At 40.1% G+C, this 21,577-nt stretch overlaps 1 protein-coding gene across 6 annotated transcripts in view; it reads right to left on the bottom strand.

Moving 5' to 3' along the window:
• Positions 1-21,294, bottom strand: part of UNC5D (unc-5 netrin receptor D) — a 567,925-nt gene extending 546,631 nt beyond the window's left edge. For all 6 annotated transcript variants that reach the window (XM_007962156.3, XM_007962159.3, XM_007962158.3 and 3 more), the window contains exon 1: positions 20,872-21,294. In XM_007962156.3, coding sequence (XP_007960347.1) covers positions 20,872-20,974 — 103 coding nt within the window. In that variant the 5' untranslated portion in view covers positions 20,975-21,294. The remainder of the gene's footprint in view (positions 1-20,871) is intronic.
• Between the last annotated feature and the right edge of the window lie 283 nt (positions 21,295-21,577).

Raw genomic sequence — 21,577 nt, 5'->3', positions numbered from 1 at the left:
GCCCTAACGAACGGGATTCGTGCCCTTATGAAATGAGTTGAGGGAGCAAGTGTGTCCCTTTTTTTTTGCCCTTCCTCCATGTGAGAACACTGTTCCTCCCTTCCACCACGTGGGAGCACTGTTCCTCCCTTCCACCACGTGGGAGCACTGTTCCTCCCTTCCACCATGTGACAATGCAGCAAGAAAGCGTCATCTTGGAAGCAGAGAGCAGCTCTCCTAGACATCGAATCTCAGGCACATTGATATCTTGGACTTGCCAGCCTCCAAAACCATGAGCAAGAAATGTCTACTATGTATAAACTACCAAGTCTAGGGCATTTTGTTATAGTAGCATGAATGGATTAAGACACATATGTATACAATAAATGTACTCAATAAATGGTTTTGGGATGAATTCAAAATGAATAGATTTAGATCCATTGTTCACAATGTGTTATGACCCAGGAAAGCTACTTAAGCACTTCTACTTTTATTTTCCTCTCTGCAATGTCACTTTCCTCCCTTTGAGAACTTAATAAAATAGGATCTGCAATCTGGCTAGCAAGGTGCATGGGTGTGTAAAATACATATTAATTCCCCTGCTGTAATACTGACCAATGGGGTTAATAGTCTTAGTGAGTCTCTGGCAATAAAAGCTCAGTTAGAAATGCAGGTCACTAATTTTACCTGAGGTGACCATTTGGCGTATAATCCATACCACCAACTATTATTAGTTTGTATATCAATGCATGTATAATCTTTGCCCAAAGCAAAGTCATGTCATATATAACACTGACTCCATGGAAAAGTATTACTATTGCAATTTTAAACCTAGTCCTCTGGATGTACAGAAAGCATCAGGCCCTGAAACAGCAAGCACCATGAGAGTTAGGGTCCAGTCATCAGCCAGCATAATACTAGTAGGGTGCCTGCCAGCAGACCAGTACCACAGAGAGCCAGACTCTGTAATTTCTGTACCATTTAGGCACCAAATAAGGAAACAGAATCTGCGCTCAAGGACAGTTACACAGTAGGAAAAATTGTGATCTATAAACTGGTAATACAAGAGATAGCCAGGCTGGGTGTGGTAGCTGATGCCTGTAATCCCAACACTTTGGGAGGCTGAGGCAGGTGGATCACGAAGTCAGGAGATCGTGATCACCTGACCAATATGGTGAAACCCCGTCTCTACTAAAAATAAAAAAAAATTAGCTGGGTGAGGTGGCGCATGCCTGTAATCCCAGCTACTCGGGAGTCTGAGGCAAGAGAATTGCTTGAACCAGGGAGTCGGAGGATGCAGTGAGCCGAGAACTTGCCACAGCACTCCAGCCTGGCAACAGAGTGAGACTCAGTCTTAAAAAAAAAAAAAAAAAAAAAAAAAAAAAAAAAAAAAAGAGAGAGAGAGAGAGAGAGAGAGAGAACCAAAAACAAAACCAAAAAGATAGATTTTAGTATGTATTTGCTCAGGGAACTCCCTACCATATCCATCCAGTGGCTAAGAAGTAGCTGGGAATAGCTACTTTGGAAAACAAACTACAGCTGGGTCTAAAGGGCATATTATATCCAAAGAATCCTGGACATTTCTATGTCCATCCTCTTAATTATGAAGTTAGAAACACCTTGATATGATACTAGGAAAGAATATATGTGTTGGAGTTAGGCTGCTCTGTGTTCAAATTCTTCTTGCTCCACTTCTTAGAAGTATGGACTTAGGAAAGTATATCTGAGTTTTAATTTCTTTTCTTTTTTTTTTTTTTTTTTGTAAAGCACATATAATGTTCATTTTATAAGGTTACTGTACAAATGAAGACATTTTTATGGTAAGCATCTAGCACAATGAATGGGCCATAGCAGACACTCATATTATCACATAAAAGTCCCCTGTTGGGGCGTGGCGGGCTATGGGAGGGATAGCATTAGGAGAAATACCTAATGTAGATGATGGGTTAATGGTGCAGTAAACCACCATGACACATGTATACTTATGTAAAAAACCTGCACGTTCTGCACAGGTACCCCAGAATTTAAAGTATATTTAAAAAAAGGTATGAAGTCAGAGCTCAATTAACCCACAAATATTCATTGTAGTTGGTACCTATTCATCCATTCATCTATTACTCCTTCAGTGACTAAAATGTCCCAAACAAGTATACAAAGATTTAGAAAATAACAAGTCCCTGTCTCGAGGTGCTTTATGAAGAAATATAAACACACATTCAGTGTGCTACATAGGGGACCATTAGCTACAAAACTCTAACACCGTGTATGTGTGTATACACATAAGGGAAGGCCCTTCTGTAGATTAGGAATTTTGGAAACCTTCCATTTAGAGATGAGTACTTTGGCTATGAGAGGTGGTGGTTATGGAAGAATTAATAAATTGAGACCTTCATATAAAATTGAAGTCTGCTATGAAATACGGTCTTCAGATTTTTATTTTCTACCTCTTAATTACTTCAGATGCAGTTTATTAATAAATCACTTTAAAAAGAAGGTGGGAAGGAGACTAGGCAAAGACTGATAGCTCTCATCTTAATTAATTTGCCTATGAAAATTCCATGTAATTGTTTTTTTTTCTATCTAAGACAAAAAAGAGCAGAATATAATTTGAATATATGTCATGATGTCATTGCTCAGAGGTGAGGCTATACCACAACTGAGATAGTCTCAACACACATAAGAATAGTAAATATTATAACTAAACACATCCCAATTTCTCTGTGTCTACAGTTGCCAGAAGAGCTCATATTAGCCAAGATCTGATGCTGAGACAAATCTAGTATATGGTAACATGCCAGGAGTAGAAAAACCAGCCTTCGCAGTTGTTTTGGGAGATTAAATAAATAAAATTCTTAAACAAGCAAACCTCTGTTCTAAATATCAGAGTAGTAATCTATCCACACAACATCCTCATCCTGAGAGATTTTAAAAAAAAGATGTTGGTTTGTGTCTCTTAATTAGCTCATTTAACAAAAAGTACTACTCCATAACTTTTCTGAAGAGCTTGTTACTGGTGGCCTTGAGTCACTCTGATGGATGGGTGTGTCCACTCGGGATGACCAGTTGCTAAAAATAAGAAGTATGTGATATTTTGACATTATCCAAAGTATTGAAGATGTGTAACAGAACATACAAGATACTTAGTGCCAGTTACCAGGAAGCAAACATTCTGAGATGATAAGAAGAGCAATACTAGAGTGTTAGTTTAGCACTTGAATGACTGGATGTTTCTCTTCCAAAATGGTGGTGACTCAGAGAAACCAGCAGAGACCTGCAGACCAACAGGGGTACCGTGAGGGATGTGGCTTCTAACTTAAGAACTCTCCTGAGGTGGTTATTTTGGGATTATTAGAGATTTCTGTTATCTTACTTTCCCCTACTTTCAAACTTCTTACAATAAGCACATAATAGGGCTTATTTATAAGCTCATTTGAAGTTTCAAAAATTTTTGCTTCTTTAGTTTTTGCATTTAGTACATCTTGGATACCTAATTTTTACCAAACATAGCCCTGTGCTGGGTGTTGAGAAGACACAGACAAAAAAATTGTCTTTGACTTAAGGGGTGACAATAAAACGTGAGAGAGACCATAAAAAAGAACTAAAATATGGTCTGAATGGTGCAGAAGGAATGTCAAAGTATGGAAATATAGCATTCAACAGGAAGAAAGAAATTAATCTGTAAGGATGGAGAAGATCCATGGACAGTAGCACATGAAAACAGTTCTCCTGAACAAAGGCAGAGGTGCAAGTCAGTATATTGTGCTTGGGTAATGCTGAGTGTTTTGATGTTAAGTGAACATCATTTTTAGTAATGGACTCAATAAGTATAAGGGTCTTGGACTTACCATATATGTGTCTCTTCACCTGTTTTCTAGCATCTTCATATTGCCTCACACTTCTGGACAGCATTTTAATAATTCAGTCATTTGATCATGGAATGGACAATAAAAGACAATCTGGAATAAGCTCATGAAAAAAAGAGACAATGATGCGAAAACATGTGTGAAACTGGGCATTTCATCTAAACTCTATAAATCTCAGTGATCGTGGATGGTCAAATATAATTGGAGTGGTCAGGTAATTTCTAAGACCTTCAATTCCAAACCCCAATTTAGTTCAATGACTTACCAAATACCTATTAAGTAAAAAACACTGTATTTTTTGTTTAATGCTACCAAAGATGAACAAAATATCCTTCCTGCTTCCAAAAGTTTACAACATAATTGGGAGGAAAAGGGAAATAAATATACCTAAAACAATAGCTCAAGGCAAAATGTGAGATGCATATGAAAGCATTAAACACTTAAGACAAGGAAAATTGTGAGACAGTTTCGAGGCACATCACAGAGTTTAGTTCAGTAGAGAGTACATGAAGGGAACAGTAGGAAATAAAACCAAAAACGTTTGCAGGAACTGTTTTGAAGAACATTTAATGCCAGATGAAAAAATTCTCATGTATATGTGAAACTTCCATAAATGAAGAAGGTGACTTTGCAGATCATTAGAGAAAGAAGAAGCTCCTCACTATATACTTCTAGAATAATTGCCTATCTACATGAAAGAATGAAATGAGGCCATGCGGTGGCTCACACTTGCAATCCCAGCACTTTGGGAGGCCGAGGCAGGCAGATCACAAGGTCAGGAGATCGAAATCATCCTAGATAACATGGTTAAACCCCATCTCTACTAAAAAAAAAAAAACATACAAAAAATTAGCCGGGCGCGGTGGCATACGCCTGTAGTCCCAGCTACTCGGGAGGCTGAGGCAGTAGAATTGCTTGAACCTAGGAGGTGGAGGTTGCAGTGAGCTGAGATAGTGCCATTGCACTCCAGCCTGGGCGACAGAGCAAGACTCTGTCTCAAAAACAAAAAAGAAAGAAAGTAAAGAAAAGAAAAGATAAAAGGAAATAAAATCCCTGCAAACTCTACAGAGGGGAAAAAAAATCTATTCCAGGTAGCTTAAAATAATAAATATGAAAGGTCAAAATAGAAGACTTTAGAAGAAAGTATGGAAGACTGTTATCAATGAAATTTAAAAAGAATTTCCTAAACATGACCCAAAAGAGCTAAACATAAGATAATTAAAAAACACTGATTACATTAAAATTAAAAACTGTAGCTCCTGAGAACATATCATAAGTAATTCCACTTCATCAGAAGATACCTAAAACAAGTGGGGAAGAAAGGAAGCATCAAACTGGGAGAAGAAATTCCAGTCACATATAACACATTAAGGAGATACACACACACACACACACACACACACACACACACAGACTAGCTCGCTCGCTCTCTCAAAATTCCTACAATTCAATGATCACCAGCAAAAAACGAGAAAAAGTCATAAGTAGGTACTTTACAGAAGAAATAAAAATGGCAATAAAATATATGAAAAGATTTTTGACTTTGTTAGTAATTGAGGAGATGGAAATCAACTCCCTACAGAGATAATCATATTATATCCAGTAAATGAGTAGAAATCACTAGGCCTGGAAATATCAAATGTTGACAAATATAAAATGATGAGAACTCATATCTTGCTGAAAAATAATTGGCAGGATCTGGAAAAGATAACATGTTCATCTTCAAGGTCCAAGTAATCTACTCTCACATATATAAGAAACACTTGAAAGTGTATACCATTTGACACATACATGAATGTTCCTAGTAGCATTTTTCATACTAGAAAAAAATCTGATAATCATCCAAATTTCACTGACAACAAAACGAATAAGCAAATTATGGTATAGTCACGCAACTGAATATTGTACTTCAGGGAAGTGAATCAACTAGGGATAGTAAATGCAGTAATACAGATGAAACATAATACTGGGTAAAAAAAAATTAAACTGCTGAAGAATATGTAGACCACAATAACATTTAAATATATCTCAAAAAGCAGCAAAAGTAACCTATGTTTAGGAGTACAAACATATTTGTTTAAATTTTTTTTTAAATAACAGAATAAGCACAAAAATTAAGAGTGATTACTTTTAAGAAGAACCAGAAAAATGGGTTAAAGGAGAAATCTGTAGAGGATTGAAAGGTGTTGATAACTTTACTTCTAAGTATAGTGGTAAGTTCATAGATATACATTTTCATCTGATACTTTTTAAAAACTATATTTATTCATATGCAACCATTAATAAAACACAAAATGTTTTACAGAGTTTGATTTCATAAATAAAGAACCATTGGTAGTTAGGAACAGTGTAGTAATATTAGGAAAGCTTGTTTTAGGAGTAATGCCTATGCTATGTTTCCTACAGTGGCAGAGGTGTGTGGGCCAGGGGTTCCTGCCCACCTCTTTTGGTTAACAGCAGATGCTGACTAGCACCTCACCCTACACCGTATGAGGAACTACCAGCCCTACATCCTTCAGATATTAAGATCAGTACAAAAATATTAGTCCTTTCATAAATATGGCCACTTATCATTCACATCCTGAGATGTAATATCTAAGACACATTAGATGAAGGTTAAAGGAAAACAAGGAAACTCCATTTATTGGCCCCTATGTTCTTGTCCACAAGAGAAACATGGCACAATCTCTAACTTCATGTTCTTAAAACGCTTCTCCCTTACTTGATAATTTTTCCATATAATCACATTCCGTTTATTAATACCTCAATTCTTTTACCCTAGCAAGAAAAATCTAGCTCCCAAAGGGTGAAACTTTGTGTGCCGGCATTCAATTTCACTCATCCAAGGGGTTTAGGATCTGATATGGTTTGGCTGTGTCCCCACCCAAATCGAACCTTGAATTGTAGTTCCCATAATTCCCACGTGTTGTGGGAGGGACCCGGTGGGAGGTAATTGAATCATAGGGGTGATTCTCACCAAAGTTCTCACGAGATCTGATAGTTTCACAAAGGGCCCTTCCCCTTTTTGCTCAGCACTTCTTGCGGCCACCATGTGAATTAGGACAAGTTTTCTTCCTCTTCTGCCATAATTGTAAGTTTCCTTGGGCCTACCCAGTCATGTTGAACTGTGAGTCAATTAAACATCTTTCCTTTATAAATTCCCCAGTCTCAGGTATGTTCTTATAGCAACGTGAGAATGGACGAGTATAGGATGCAAGGTGGAAAGATAAGGCCTAATAGGGAAGAGGTGAATCATTGGTGGTCATCTTCATACCTTATGCTTTTGTCATGATAAAGATCTTCAAATATCTTCTTGGATTCTCAAGAAAGAACAGTATCTACGTTTATACACAATCAATGCACCATTAAATCCATGGCTCTCATTATCCTAAGGAAATTAATTCAGAAACAGAAAACCAAATACTGCATGCTCTCACTTATAAATGGGATCTGCACACTGGGTGCACATGGACATAAAGATGGTGGCAACAGACGTCGGGGACTACTAGAGTGGGGGAGGGAGGGTACATTGGAGACTACTAGAGTGGGGAGGGAGGGTAGGTGGGGAGGGATGAAAAACCAACTATTGGGGCCGGGCACAGTGGCTCATGCCTGTAATCCCAGCACTTCGGGAGGCTGAGGCAGGTGGATTGCCTGAGGTCAGGATTTCGAGACCAGTCTGGCCAACGTGGTGAAACCCTGTCTCTGTTAAAAATAGAAAAAAATTAGCCGGATATGGTGGCATGTGCCTGCAATCCTAGCTCCTTGGGAGTCTGAGGCAGGCAGAAGATTTGCTTGAACCAGGGAGGCGGAGGTTGCAGTGAGCCGAGATCATGCCACTGCACTCCAGCCTAGGCGACAGAGTGAGACTCCGTCTCAAAAAAGAAAAAATAACTAACTATTGGGTAGTATGATCACTATCTGAGTGACAGGATCAATCATTCCTCAAACCTCAGCATCACGCAGTATACTCAGGTAACCAACCTGCACATATACCCCCTGAATCTAAAATATAAGTTGAAATTATTTGGGAATAGACAAATAAATCCATGGCTCTCAGTCTTTAGTTTCTAAATTGGGAGTCACTTGAGGAACTTAAAACAAACAAACAAACAACAACAACAAACAAAACCCTGGGTCCTTCCCAGTGAGGTTCTGACTTAAGTGCTCTGAGATCAAGGCCTTGGCATCAGCTGACTGAGAACTTCAGAATTAAACTCTTTCTCTTCAGAATTTCAATTACACATACAGGTATTTCTATAAACAAGGGTTACATTAAACATTTGGTGCTCATCTTTTAATCTAACGTGTTCCAGTGAAACCATTTAAACTTTTAAATATTAGTTTTAAACTTTAACAAAAAAAGGTAAATGCCCACACACATTCAAAGCACTTCTCTATGATGTTCTCACCTGACCCTAGGTGACAATACTACAGATGTTTTCCTTTCTGCAATTTTGAAAAAAAAGAAAAGAAATTGGCTTTCAGTGAAGACAAGGGATATGTAGATTCAAAGCCTGACCAGCATTTCCAGCAGCAATAAGCTTCACCGATAAATTGCTAAAAATAGGCAAACCTTGAATATTTTGACACCTAATCTCCAAGAATCAGGAGTTTTCAACACCCCATGTGTCTAACACTTCTCCAGCAAGGTGGCTTCAACATGAATAATCATAATAGAAGCACCGGAGTTTCATAAGCTCTATATAGGGATTGCTTTCCGCACGTTACTATGGCCACAAGAGATGCAGAATTCACTTTAAAAGAAACTCAGAACTGCATGAGAAGAAGTAACCAAAGTTTGTTGGTTTCTGTGTGTGTGTGTGTGTGTGTGTGTGTGTGTGTGTGTGTGTTTTGTTCTTTTGGAGATGGAGTCTCACTCTGTCGCCCAGGCTGGAGTGCAGTGGTGCGATCTTGGTTCACTGCAACCTCCATCTCCCGAGTTCAAGCAATTCTCCTGCCTCAGTCCCCCAGGTAGCCAGGATTACAGGCACTTGCCACCACGCCTGGCTAATTTTTGTATTTTTAGTAGAGACAGGGTGTCGCCATGTTGGTCAGGCTGGTCTCAAACTCTTGACCTCAGGTGATCCATCCAACTCAGCCTCTCCCAAAGTGCTGGGATTACAGGTATGAGTCACCACGCCTGGCCACCAAAGCTTTCAAAAATATATCCAGTCTCTTTTTTTGGATGTAGATTTATGGCTTTTTACGGATATCATGGGCATATTACTACCAACATGGAAAGCTTTCTTTAAAATACACATATTTAAAAAAAAATATATATATATATATATATATAGAAGGTATTTAGGATTTCCTAGTAGATTCATGCTGAATAAATTTATTATCAAGAATCCAGATGTTAAGTAATTGGAAAAAAAGATTAACACTAAGACTAAAGACACCCTAACTTTCACCCAAACACAAAACAAATCTATAATGCAAACCTCTTACAATATTAGTTCTGCTACAACAAACTGCATCCCTCATATCATGACCTCAGCGTTCTGTGAGCCAAAGGAAAAGAAATTCTCTATTGGAAAAAAACAAAACAAAACTCTATAATTTCAAAGATATTTTAGAAAAATATAAACATTTTAAATAAAAGGAAAACATCCTTTAACAGAAAGGTAAAATGATCAATAGTATTTAGTCTTCTGGTATCATTCTTTGGAATTCCTTTGTGCCTCTATTGATTACTTTTGTTATTATAAGCCTGCAAGGGAATGAGGCAAGGACAACACTGAGAAAATGAAGACCTGGATTCATGGTCAGGGACGGACTGAAATGACCTCTAACAGCCAAGCAAGCAAGTGCACTCTTCGACACCTTGCTCTCTCATGTACAAATTTGGGCTTTGGCCTGGAAATTTTAGGGCCCTTTTTAGCAATGTCATTTTATGATTGTTTTTCATTGCAAGTGGGAAACAGAGAGCCATAGAAGCTCAGTGATCAAATCAGTGTTCAATAAAGGGCCAAGACATAATACTATTCTACAAATCTAGAAAAAGTGTTGCATGCCCATGGCTCAAGTAAAGATAATTACTGAAAATGAGGACCAACTGGCTCCCTGATTTTTTAACTCTCTTAACAAAACCTGACCAAGTCGTTGATTTGAGACAAACTGGAGGGCTGATCGCCATATCCTGAGTTCTGCTGGAATTACGGTGCTTTGTGAAAACAATGTGATAAGACTTCAGATCTGCAAGTTTAACATGAAATTTCATATATCTGGTATCTACTAAAAAAAGAAAGAAGTCAGTCTATCAAGAGGGGTCCCATACACCCAACTGAGCAATGGTGAGCTATGGCAGAGGGTGCTTAACTCCTCCAGGTCTTCTGCCAACCTACTTCTGCATTAGTTACACACGTATGCATTAACCTACAGCCACTGATTTAAGAGAAATCAAAACAAAACAAAAAAAAATAGATTTCTCTTATGATTGGTACATTCTTGAAAATGCTTAAGCCAAGGATTACCAATGTCATTATGAAGCCCCATTAACTTGTCCTGCAATTTCTATTTCCAGAGTATTATCCCTTTACTGAAGGTTTGATGCATATTTAAAATGCAAGAAAAGCTTCCTGAAATGATAAAAAATAATGTGAATAAACGGTACAGAAAACAAAGGGTAGAATCACTGAAGGTCAGAGCAGGAAGGAGGCTTAATGATAATTTAGTCATTGCTTCTCCTACAAATAAAAAGAAGTAGAGAAAAAAGTGATGTTTCAAGGACACATTATTGTGAACTTTCCAGCCCCCCACATTGCTTACATGGAAAGGAAGTTTTGACTTGAAGAGGAGAAAAGAAGTAAGAAAAGACCGAGCATAGGGGTTAGATGGGAGGCATCATGGAGAGTGAAGTTATGGTTGGCAGAATTAAACAGCTGAGTTTTGAGTCAAAACTGTGATTACGTCCCAAGTTTAAGTGTTACTAATGCCAGTTAAATTAATGGCATATAACTTTAATGATATGTTTGATATGATGATATATGACATTCTGCTAATATATAATACACACAGATACCCATGAATTACAGTCCTTATCACCTTGACAATTATTAATAACTGATTGTACAATGGTCTTCTCTGCTGCAGGATGTGGTAGGTTAAAGCTGTCTTTTCACGTTGATATCCTGGAGACTGATGTGCATCGCAAGTTAGTTGCCAAACTTTAGAAAACATCAGATGGATATTTTTATTTTTTGCTCTAAGGTGAAAAATAAAATTAATAACAAACCTGTTATTTCTTTACAGCAAACCCCCAAACCCTTACATCCCTCCCACACACCTCACACTGACAAAACCTGTGAACATCCTGATTGCTTTTTTTAAGAGAAACGACTTTGGAAACCTCCTGATACAAGCTGCTAGTAATCACTGCAGCTTCTGATCCCAAGACTGAGAGAGAAAGAAGTGCTGTCTATTCAGAGGAAGGATAGATTCTTTCTTTTTCCAGTTCCTTTCAAAAGGCTTACAACACAGTTATAGTTCTCTGGCAAAGAATTATATTCTGTGCTCTGTATTTTTTTCCATCTGTCTTAAAAAAACAGGCTAACACTTCTTAATGACATATTGATGGAAATTGTTATTATAAGTTCAATTGTATTGTGCCACTAAACTACTTTCGAACACAAATCAGAAGAATTTAGCTTTACAACTGGACACAGAAAGTAAAAATAAAGCACATACACTCAAAAGTAATAATAAAGACAAGGTATTCAGAAAACTACACAGATTGGGGAGCTAGTATACTTCTAAAAACTTGGTGTCTCTAATGGCATATTTATTTATTTAATTTTTTTTTTGGAGGGACAGGGTCTTGCTCTGTCTCTAGGAATGGAATGCAGTGATTATGACTCACTGTCACCTCAAATTCCTGGGCTCAAGCAGTCCTCTGATTTCAGCCTCCCAAGTAGCTGGGACTACAGGCACAAACAACCACATCCAGCTAATTTTAAAAAAAAAAAAATTGTAGAGAAGAGTCTGGCTATGTTGTCCAGGCTGGTCGCAAACTTCAGGCCTCAAGCCACCCTCCCACCTTGGCCTCCCAAAGTGCTGGGATTATAGGCATGAGTCACTGTGACCAGTCTGTAATCGCATCTTTAAAAACAAAACCTGAGAAAAACTACTGTAATTTGTTATTTTACTTACTTTAATAAACTACTTTAAATCCCTTGATTTTTCAAAAGTTCCTCTGAATATTCTACACATCAGTTACTCCATAATACAGCATGTTATTTTTAATATATTCATAATGTTACTATCCTCCAATCATTCCTGACACATTTGTGACAGCCCTTTGTCTCAGACAGGGCCATTTCTGTTTATAACCATGAGAAACATACCACCCTACAGACCAAGAAGGCACAATAGGCAGTGGAATGAATTTTTATCCATTTATTTCTCTTTCTGTCTCCCATGCTTATACATCCACACCCCTGTCAAATGGAATATGAGTGAAGTGCTGTATCGTCCCACCTCAGTATAATCAATCTATGTGCTAATAAAATAGAATTACATGGTAACATCATCAAAAAGGCCCTAAAACCATGAAGACTTGGCCTCTAGTCCTAGCACTGTTTATCACTACCTGTTTGGATTTGGTCAAAAAATCTCTAAAGTCAACCAGGCAACCTAATTTTCATCATCTGTTCAATATCAGGATGGGTGCAAAGATACAATGCAATCAAAATTATGAGAGTCCCCTACAAATGTTAAGTTACATGCACATGAATTAAACAGCCACACTTATATAATAGGACCACATGATAGATGTCACTTAATCATCTTTCTAGAAGAGTCTATCTAGGAATATAAGCTTTAGTATCTGTCTAAAACAAATGTAAAACCTTCTTACAATTATTTTATTCTTCCTCTGGCAAATAAAGTTTCCTGGGGGTTTTTATCACAGTATTGAGTAGATTTTTGAAATGTCATTCTAAATATTTATGCCTTAATAAAGTTCGAGTAACACACATTATTCAACACGTGCTATGAGACAAGCCCTATCAGGTACTGGGTAAGTAACAGTGAATGAGATGGAACGTGCATCAAAGGCAGAGGGGCCTGATGCAACCACCACACCATGTTGGGACAAGGATCCAACCGCTTGGGAAACATCAATACCCCATATGGACTCACTGCTCTGTTTTTTTTAAAACAACTGTTCTCATTCTAGCTCTTGCTTAACTACAGCCTCATCCCCTCATTATCCTGAACTCCAGATCATTCTTAAGCATATGTAGCTCCTGCCAAGAGAATAAAGTGAAGAAATGCTAAAGAAAGTTAGAAAAGCCTTTATTTAACAAAAATCTGACTTTGGGCAAACTGGTAAAATTCTGGGTTAGTCAATTTCCTCTTTATGACAAGAAATAAATTAGATGCAGATATAAGACCCCAATTAGCTCCAAAGGAAAATTCAAGACTTTTAAAACATTGTGAAACTGGAGCAGATACTACATCTGTCTTTATAAATGCTTTACACTGCATCAGGATGGCGCCCTCAGAATGCCTATTTGTTTTATAAGTGGCTGTGTGTTTCTCCGAGTTAAAATTGACATTTGTGTTTTCTTATTCTTCAGTTGGCATTTAAAAAATATTCTTACATGAAATTCCACTTCGTACTGGCTTGCAAAAGAAAAAAAAATATTGAAAATAGAAAACATGAATTACTATCATCTATGGCCCATAGATGGTGTCATCTGTGAGTTTATCAGAACTGCAGAACCTCAAGCCCCTCCTCAGGTTTATTAAATCAGAATGTACATTTTAACAAGATCTGCAGTAATTCACATGCACATTAACATCTGAAAAGCACTGATTTGTGAGTTTCAAATATTACCAGCTTAGCTTCCATAACCCATGATCATTTGACTTCCCCTTCTCTCCCAGTAGGTTTATTACATTAAATTCAAATAAAGATGTTAATTACTAAATAAGTACTATTGCTAACAGAAGCCACCAATGACTTGTAAGCAACCCTAAACTACCACATATTTATTTAGAGGTAAATCTTCTCCAATATTGAGTAAATACGTTCTCTTTTGTAATAAGTTGCTGGCCAGGTGCGGTGGCTCACGCCTGTAATCCTAGCACTTTGGGAGACTGAGGCGGGCAGATCATGAGGTCAGGCGTTTGAGACCAGCCTGACCAACATGGTGAAACCCTGTCTCTACTAAAAATACAAATATTAGCCAGGCGTAATGGTGCATGCCTGTAATCCCAGCTACTTGGGAGGCTGAGGCAGGAGAATTGCTTGAACCTGGGAGGAAGAGTTTGCAGTGAGCCAAGATCCTGCCACTGCATTCCAGCCTGGCGACAGAGCAAGATTCCATCTCAAAAATAAATAAATAAAATAAAATAATAAGTTGCCAACATCTGTGAATTGTATCACACAAAGCATAGTCATCCCAGTGGTGGTGAGTCCCTTAAAGTAGTTCAGACAGTTTCTTCACTGTGGCCTCTTGCATCTTCTCCTTCCTATGCCTGCCTACCAGTTACTTACCTTCCCAAATGTCTGCGATGTCATTTCCCCTCTGACTTACCCGACTGGGAAACCATAGTATTCAATTTAGGTAACGACGAAACATCTGTAAAGCTTCTTATTCAAATCCCACATGGTTACAGTGATATTTTCCCACCTGTGGAAAAATACCCTTACAATGTGGGCTGGAGTGGTGGGGGTACCTGTACCAATCATTCTGGGAAACAGGGTTCTTTTGCACCTTATGAACCCAGTAATTTGGGGGCAGAAAGTCAATATTTGCAATAAATAAAGCCAACATTGACCTCTCTTGGAAGACAGTTTTCAGCTTTTTCAGTGACTTCATTTATAAACTATCAAAATAAAAGAAGTTGATAAATGAGTACAAATATATCACTTAATAGAATAAGACCCAGGGTCTGATAGATCAGTAGAGTGACTGTAGTTTACAACAATCTATTCATATTCCAAAATAGCTGGAAAAGAATAATTCAAATGTTTCTAGCATAAAGAAAAGACAAATATCAAAAGGTGATAGATAACCCAAGTACACTGATTTTATCTTTACAAATTATATTAACGTATTAAATTATCACTTGTACCCCAAAACTATGTACATGTACTATGCATCAATTTTAAAAAGTGTTAAAATTTAAAAATAAAAAATAAAAGCTACTCTGAAGTCTGAAAAACAAAAAGGGCGGGGGTGGGGGGGAATGATCATATAAGAATACCGACCTCATTTTATCCTTGTCCTGATAGAAACAATATTCAGAAATATTTTATGCTCTATAGCGGCCTGATGTTATCTGAGAAACGTTACTACTTGATTATTGTTTCTACTTTAGCCCCATAAACACAACCCTCATATTTCTATCTCTTAATTCAGTGAAGTGGTGCGGGGGGAGTGGTGATAGGGTGAGCACAAAATACTTAATACACAGCAAAAACATACTCACTTTCAAGAGAAAATTCCAAAAGCACAGGAATTAGCAGTGGATTTCAGATAATACAATTCAAAATGAATACATTAACATCCGCCTAATTCTGAAAATTATCTACGCACAGCATGTGTATGCACACAATAAGGCCATATGATGCAATGTGGCACAAACAATTAAAAGTTCTTTTCAAAGTGGAAATGCAAAATAGAACGAATATCTATTTTCTATAAATGAATCTAGCCATCTGCCTCACAAGAGCAGCAGCAGGAGTACCCAAAACAGCAGAAACAGCAGCCTCTGGTGTTAACAATCTATTCTCAAATCTCATGCTCCACATTTCCCTGGCAAACAAGGCTAAAAATACAAGACATGCAACAAATAGTCTCGTGGGATCTGCCGTTCCATGGATGGCGTATTCAATCAGAGTCATATTTTCTGTCGAAATTCAAAATTGAAAACAAAAGCAAGCTATCATATTGGAAACTGGCACTTAGAATTTTAAGTGTGAATCCAATTCCAAAGTATAGTAAGCTGAATGGGGAGAGGGTGGTTATTTTCATACAACATAAATCTTTTAGATTTATCTGAACATATTTATAGACTTATTTAAGCTACTCTAAATTCCTCTATGCCTCTTGATGGTAATAAAGATACGATTTGAGTACTTTTGTCATCAAAATACAAGGGTCATTTTCTTTTCTACATAGTTCAGAAAATTGTCTTTGTTGTGGGCCCTGGAATCAGATGGAGTAGATACAAATCTAGACCCTACTATGTCCTAACTCCATGACCTTGGGCAAGCTTTCAATCTATGTCCCTCTTTTCCTGTCTTACAAATGCGGGTAATCATAGTACTTACCTCAAAGAGTTATCTTCAGGATTACATCAGTAAATGTTTGTAGAGCATTTAGAATTATGATTCTCACACATGAAGTAAGTACTATTATTATAAGTATTATTTCATACTCAAATAAGTATGAAAGTATTACTAATAAGTATTACTATTATTTCATATAAGTATTATTTCATATTCAAACAAAGTTGCAGAAATGTATTAAGGAACAGGTACAATACAAAAGGAGTGCTAACAACATGATAATAGGCCTTATGCTGGCAGTGGCCATTTAGAAAGTAAAGGGGTGGGGCCAGATGTGGTGGCTCACACCTGTAATCCTAGCACTTTGGGAGGCCAAGGCAGGAGGATCATTGAGTCCAGGAGTTCAAGACCAACCTGGCCAAAATAGTGAGAGCTAATCTCTACAAACAAACAAACACACAAAAACTTAATGAGCTGGGTGTGATGGTGCATGCCTACAGTCCCAGCTACTCAAGAGGCTGGGGTGGGAGGATCACTTGAGCCTAGGAGTTCGCTACTGCAGTGAGCTATGATGGCACCACTGCACTCCAACCTGGATGATAGAGTGAGAACCTATCTCAAAAAAGGAATGAAAAGAAAAGAAAAGACAAGAAAAGAGAAAAGAAAGGAAACAGAAAGGAAAGAGGAGAAGAGGAGAGGAGAGGAGAGGAAAGGGAAAGGGAAAGGAAAGGAAAAAAGAAAAGGGAAAGAAAGAAGGAGGGAGCAAATAAGTGTCTCTATATAGAGTATGTGACTAAGAATGAAATAGAAATAGGGAAAGTTTCCATTGATTATTCTGTGGAGCTGTTAGTTCATGAAGGTATCAGAAGGAGGAGGAAGGAAGACAAGATAATGATGTTACTGGTCAAGTGAGAGCCTGGACGAAGGGACAATCAGCATTAATGGCAAAGGTGTAATCAAGAAGGAGGGCACATCTGGGTTACCTATGAGCACATGTGCCTTCCCATTATGAGGGCATCACACACCAACACCAACCCCTTCCTTAAGAGGATGCTATGGAATAAATCATTTGTCTTTGGGATTAGATTTTAATATATGTCTGAGTCACTAGCCTAGATATTAAAAAAAAAAAAAAAAAAAAAAAAGCAGAAGGGAAGGATGTCAAACATGTACTATCTCTTAATACACCAATTCCCTGATGAACACTGGCAGTGTTTTAAGTTGGGAACTACATTTGGTAGGAAGAGGACAATAAAAACAAATTTACGGAACATTGAGACAATAAACAGAAAAGCAACTTCCTAATCAATATGAAATCACAGTGTAGAACTACCTGATGTATTCAGTCATCCAGTCCTGAGAGAGCTCAGAAAGGATCCACAGCTCCAAATGTTTCCCTCCCCTATGAGGTACTACTTAAAGAACCACAGACAGGTCAACTGGAGAGCAAAAAAGTATGTAAAGGGTGAAAAGTGCTAGGGCCAGGTCAGAACAATGCATCTCTTCTTAAAAACTGAGATGCTTAAAAGATCTCTTAAGAAGGTGCCACTGGGCTGCTCAAAATAAGAGCACAACCCAAGAATCAGAAAAAAATAAGTCTGGCAGGAAATGGGGAAAAAGACTCTTTCTCATAGTCCTAGGAAGAGAAAGATTTGTGAGGAAAAGGAATAGAAGGAGAAAAGTGGGAAGCAAGAGGGTGGCCTTATAACATTCATTAAGGAAGAAATGACTATAGATTTTAAACTGTATGAGCTAGACAGATAAATGGATTTAAGTATGTGTAAATCATAAGACTATTATTATGCCTATGTAATAAGTATGCACTTCTCTTGCTATTAATGCATTACTCTAGTTATTGTAATCAACATTTCATTGTCCAGGAAATGTTTTCAAGCAAGAAATTGTATGAAAGCTCAGCCTGTCTAGGATTATCTTCCTCTCTGCCTTTAATGACTATAGTATCTTATGTACAGTATCTAAGGCAAAGATAACAAGCAGATGAACAGCAGTCCCCATTTTTTTTCAAAGAACAAAAACAAATCAGTATGACAACATGATGTGGATACAATTAGCACTTGACAGGTCATGAATAACTTTTAAACAACCTCCTTTTAAGTTGGAAAGTGTAAAAACATACGGTGATCATGGCACCAGAGTGCCTTCCTTACAATATGCCGACAGGCAGAGATGTTCATCTGAAGAGCTAAGTCTTGCTTACAAAGGAGGGAAACAGAACATTGCTTCTTGGGCCACCACTGGGCTCTATAACAGTCCCTTGTCCCAAGGGTCTTCCTCTTATAGTATATTCAAAGCCAATTTGAAATCTCCCTCTGATTTTCAGAGGTTTCTACAAAAGTATGGAGGGAAAGAAAAGAAAAAAAAAAGTTGGTGCAATCATTTTGGAAAAAGATAAATGATAAATACGGTAAAGAAAACGCTACTGAATTGTTAAATATTCTCGTAACATCAAGGCAAATGGCATAATTCTATACCCTGTTGGTTAGGGCAAGTAAAATATATTGTTTCAAATCAACAAGAAAAGTCCTAAAGAACAAAAACTATTAATTGGATAGGTAAGAACAACCTAGGGCTAATCCTAGAGAGTATGGTGAAACTAGTGGTCAGGCAAGCATGCCACACCAGTGCACCTAATCTTGGTTTTAATGAATAGAAGCCTTTCTGGGATGGGAGAACTTCATAAGCACTGAAACACACCCTCTGTTCTGAAAACTCCAATTACGCCCAACCCAACTGTGCAAAGCCAGGTGCCTGTGGCTTCACCGGTTTCACAGCCTGACTAGTGCTCATTTCTTGAGGACTCTCTGACAGTTGCTAAGGGGAATGGGCTTCATGCCCCAGAATGTAAAATATGACATGGGAAATATCAGTCAGATTTACTGCTCCACTCCATGTGTCTTGCATATTACTATGATCTGTGCAAGACATTTGTTGTAAATAAGCCTGCAGAGTGTACAGCATGTTTTCCAGGAGACCTTTAAAGAACAGCTTGCAGACAAGAGGTGCTAGCCTTAGTTTCACAGCCAGCAAAACTCCATCCAAGAGGCTGCTGGCATGTCCCCACCTCTTGTTTCGAGCTGGCTTCAAGACAACGTCACCAACCCAATTCCAAGGGTGAGTACCTGGAGTTAGTGACTGTGAGGTATTCCACACGAATAGTAAGTGGAAACTCAGTCATTTAGATCAACATTTAGAAAAGACCCAGTTTTCCCATAAAAGTGTATTAAAAACAACTGAGCTGACTTTGCAATGAGGCATTTGCTGTACGTAGTAAATTAAATGGCTGAAGCTTGTGCTTCTTTCAGCATGAGAAAGAACTGTGCTTCATCATAACTCAGGGTGTACAATCACCGAGGCTCATTTTTAAACCTCCCCTTCTTCTTAAAAAGACTGCTCCATTAAAAAAAAAAAAAAAAAAAAAAAAAAAAAAAAAAAACTTTTCAGGAAATGAAATGCAAATAGGCACAGAACAGGATCATACAACGGAGAGCCTCTATCAGCCTCTTTAAAAAAAAAAAGAATCTTTCTAGGCAGCGGACTGCGTTTAACACACCATAAGCTTTTATAAAAATGAGATAACATTGGTTCTTTTGTGATCGTCCTCAACCCTTTCCACCCTTTCACTCTGCAGGCTGGTCAGAGTATGTTCAGGAGATCGAATAGAGAGCAGAAGGTGAAGTGGTCAGCTCAGCTCCACCTCTCCCCTGGCAAGTGTAAAGCAAATCATTTAACGGTATCATGTATTCTAAGCCTAATGGATGGCTTAGAAGGAAAAAGGGAAAGAAGGGCGGGAAGGCAAAGCTTCCTATTTTTTCAAAGGTAAAGCTCCGGTACTTGAGCTGTGTCTGAAACTGCCTCTGATCATCTTCAAAACAAGTCCTTGGGATTTATCTTTAACTTGATGCTTCCTGTCCTCGCTCAAGGTGGAGCTGAAACCAGTTGCGAAATTTCCCTCTGCTGGAGTCCAGAGGATCCAAGAAAATGGGGTCTACGTTTCTAAGTCGGAAAGAAGCAGAGGTTTCCCTGCGGCTCTGTGGGGCCGGCGCTTCCAAGCCAGAGTAGGCGCCGGGGAGGGAGAGGAGGCGCCTGGTGAGCAGCTTCGGGCCAAGTGCTCATCCCGGCTGGGCACTGCAGGCGCGGTTAAACCGGGATGGTGCACGCCGCTCTACCGAGCTTCCGCACACACGCGGCCTCCGCCAAGCCAAGCCCAGGGCTGGCTGGGACCTCGGGCTAAGGTCGCCCGATGGGTGCCAAGCTTGGCGCAGAGCGAAGGGACTTCAGCATGGGTGTTCCTCCCCTAAGGGAAAAGACGCCCTCTCTGTTCAAGCCCACCCTACAGACACTCCCATCACCTGGCCCCCCTCCCCAGGAACTCTCCGACATCGCTATGGGCGCCAACCCATGACCAAGCTGGTCTTGAGAGGAAGTGGAGAGGAGAGGGGAGAGCGAGATTGGAGTGAAGACCGGGCTACTCCAGTCTGCAGCAATTGAGGAGGGCTTGGAAAATGGAGCAGGTAAGGAGGGTCAAGGAAAACGGTAGGGGCCCGGGTCGCAGCCACCTGTAGGATTGCAGCAGATCGCAAACTTGGGTTGGAAGGCTGTGGTCCCCACGGAGTCCTCCACTCGGCTCCCACCCAGTTGGGCTTGGCGCGCCGAGGTGCAGGGCACAACTTGGGAAGCCAACGCCACCGGTGCGGGTCCCGCTCCGTCAGGCTGGCGTCCCTGAGCCCTCGACCCCAGCTGCCCGCTCCGCCCAGCGCTTACCTCGGGCAGCCGCAGCCCCTGCCGCCCAGAAGCACAGCCCCAGCCACCGGAGCCAGCGGCGCGCCCCTCTGCAGCCGCCTCCGGTGGCCGCCGCTCTCCCCATGATCCTCGCCGCGCTCCAGAGGACGGCTCTTCTTCACGCTCCGGGGGCCCGGGAAAGGGTCGGCGACAAGACGCCCGAGTCGAATGGGTCCCGGGAGTCTTTAGAGAGTGACTCTGCTGCACGATCGCTTCCTAAAGCAGCGGGGCAGGGCGCTCTGAGCCGCCGCTAAATGGGCACCCCGAGAAAGGGCGCGTCCCCATAGCTTCCCACGGCGCGGCGACCGCTGCCGCCAGCGCCGATGCCGGAGTAGTCCGCAATCCCCGCCGCGCAGTTCCCAGCCCTCGCGCCGCTGCCGGGCCCCGAACTACAGAGCGGAGGCGCGAGTCCGCATAGCTAATGAGACCCCCGCGGCCGCCCCTTCCCCTCCCCTCCGAGCGGCAGCCAATGAGCCGGGCTGGGGCGGGGCCGCGGGAGGGGTGGTGGAGCGGCCGCGCTGGGCGGGGGCCTGGAGGCGCAGGTGAGCCCGAGGCCGCTCCACGTGCACCCGGGGCGCTTCGGGCCCCGTCTGCAGGCCCGGCTCGCGGAGAGAGGAAGCGGGCTAGGAGTCGGGCGGCGGGGATGCGGCCACACCGCGGTGAGCTGAGCGGAGCCGGCTGGCCTCTT

Source organism: Chlorocebus sabaeus, chromosome 8, assembly GCF_047675955.1.
Source record: "Chlorocebus sabaeus isolate Y175 chromosome 8, mChlSab1.0.hap1, whole genome shotgun sequence".
In the NCBI taxonomy this organism is placed as follows: Eukaryota; Metazoa; Chordata; class Mammalia; order Primates; family Cercopithecidae; genus Chlorocebus; species Chlorocebus sabaeus.
Note: the sequence above shows the minus strand (reverse complement) of the source record. Positions and strands in the feature narration are given on the sequence as shown.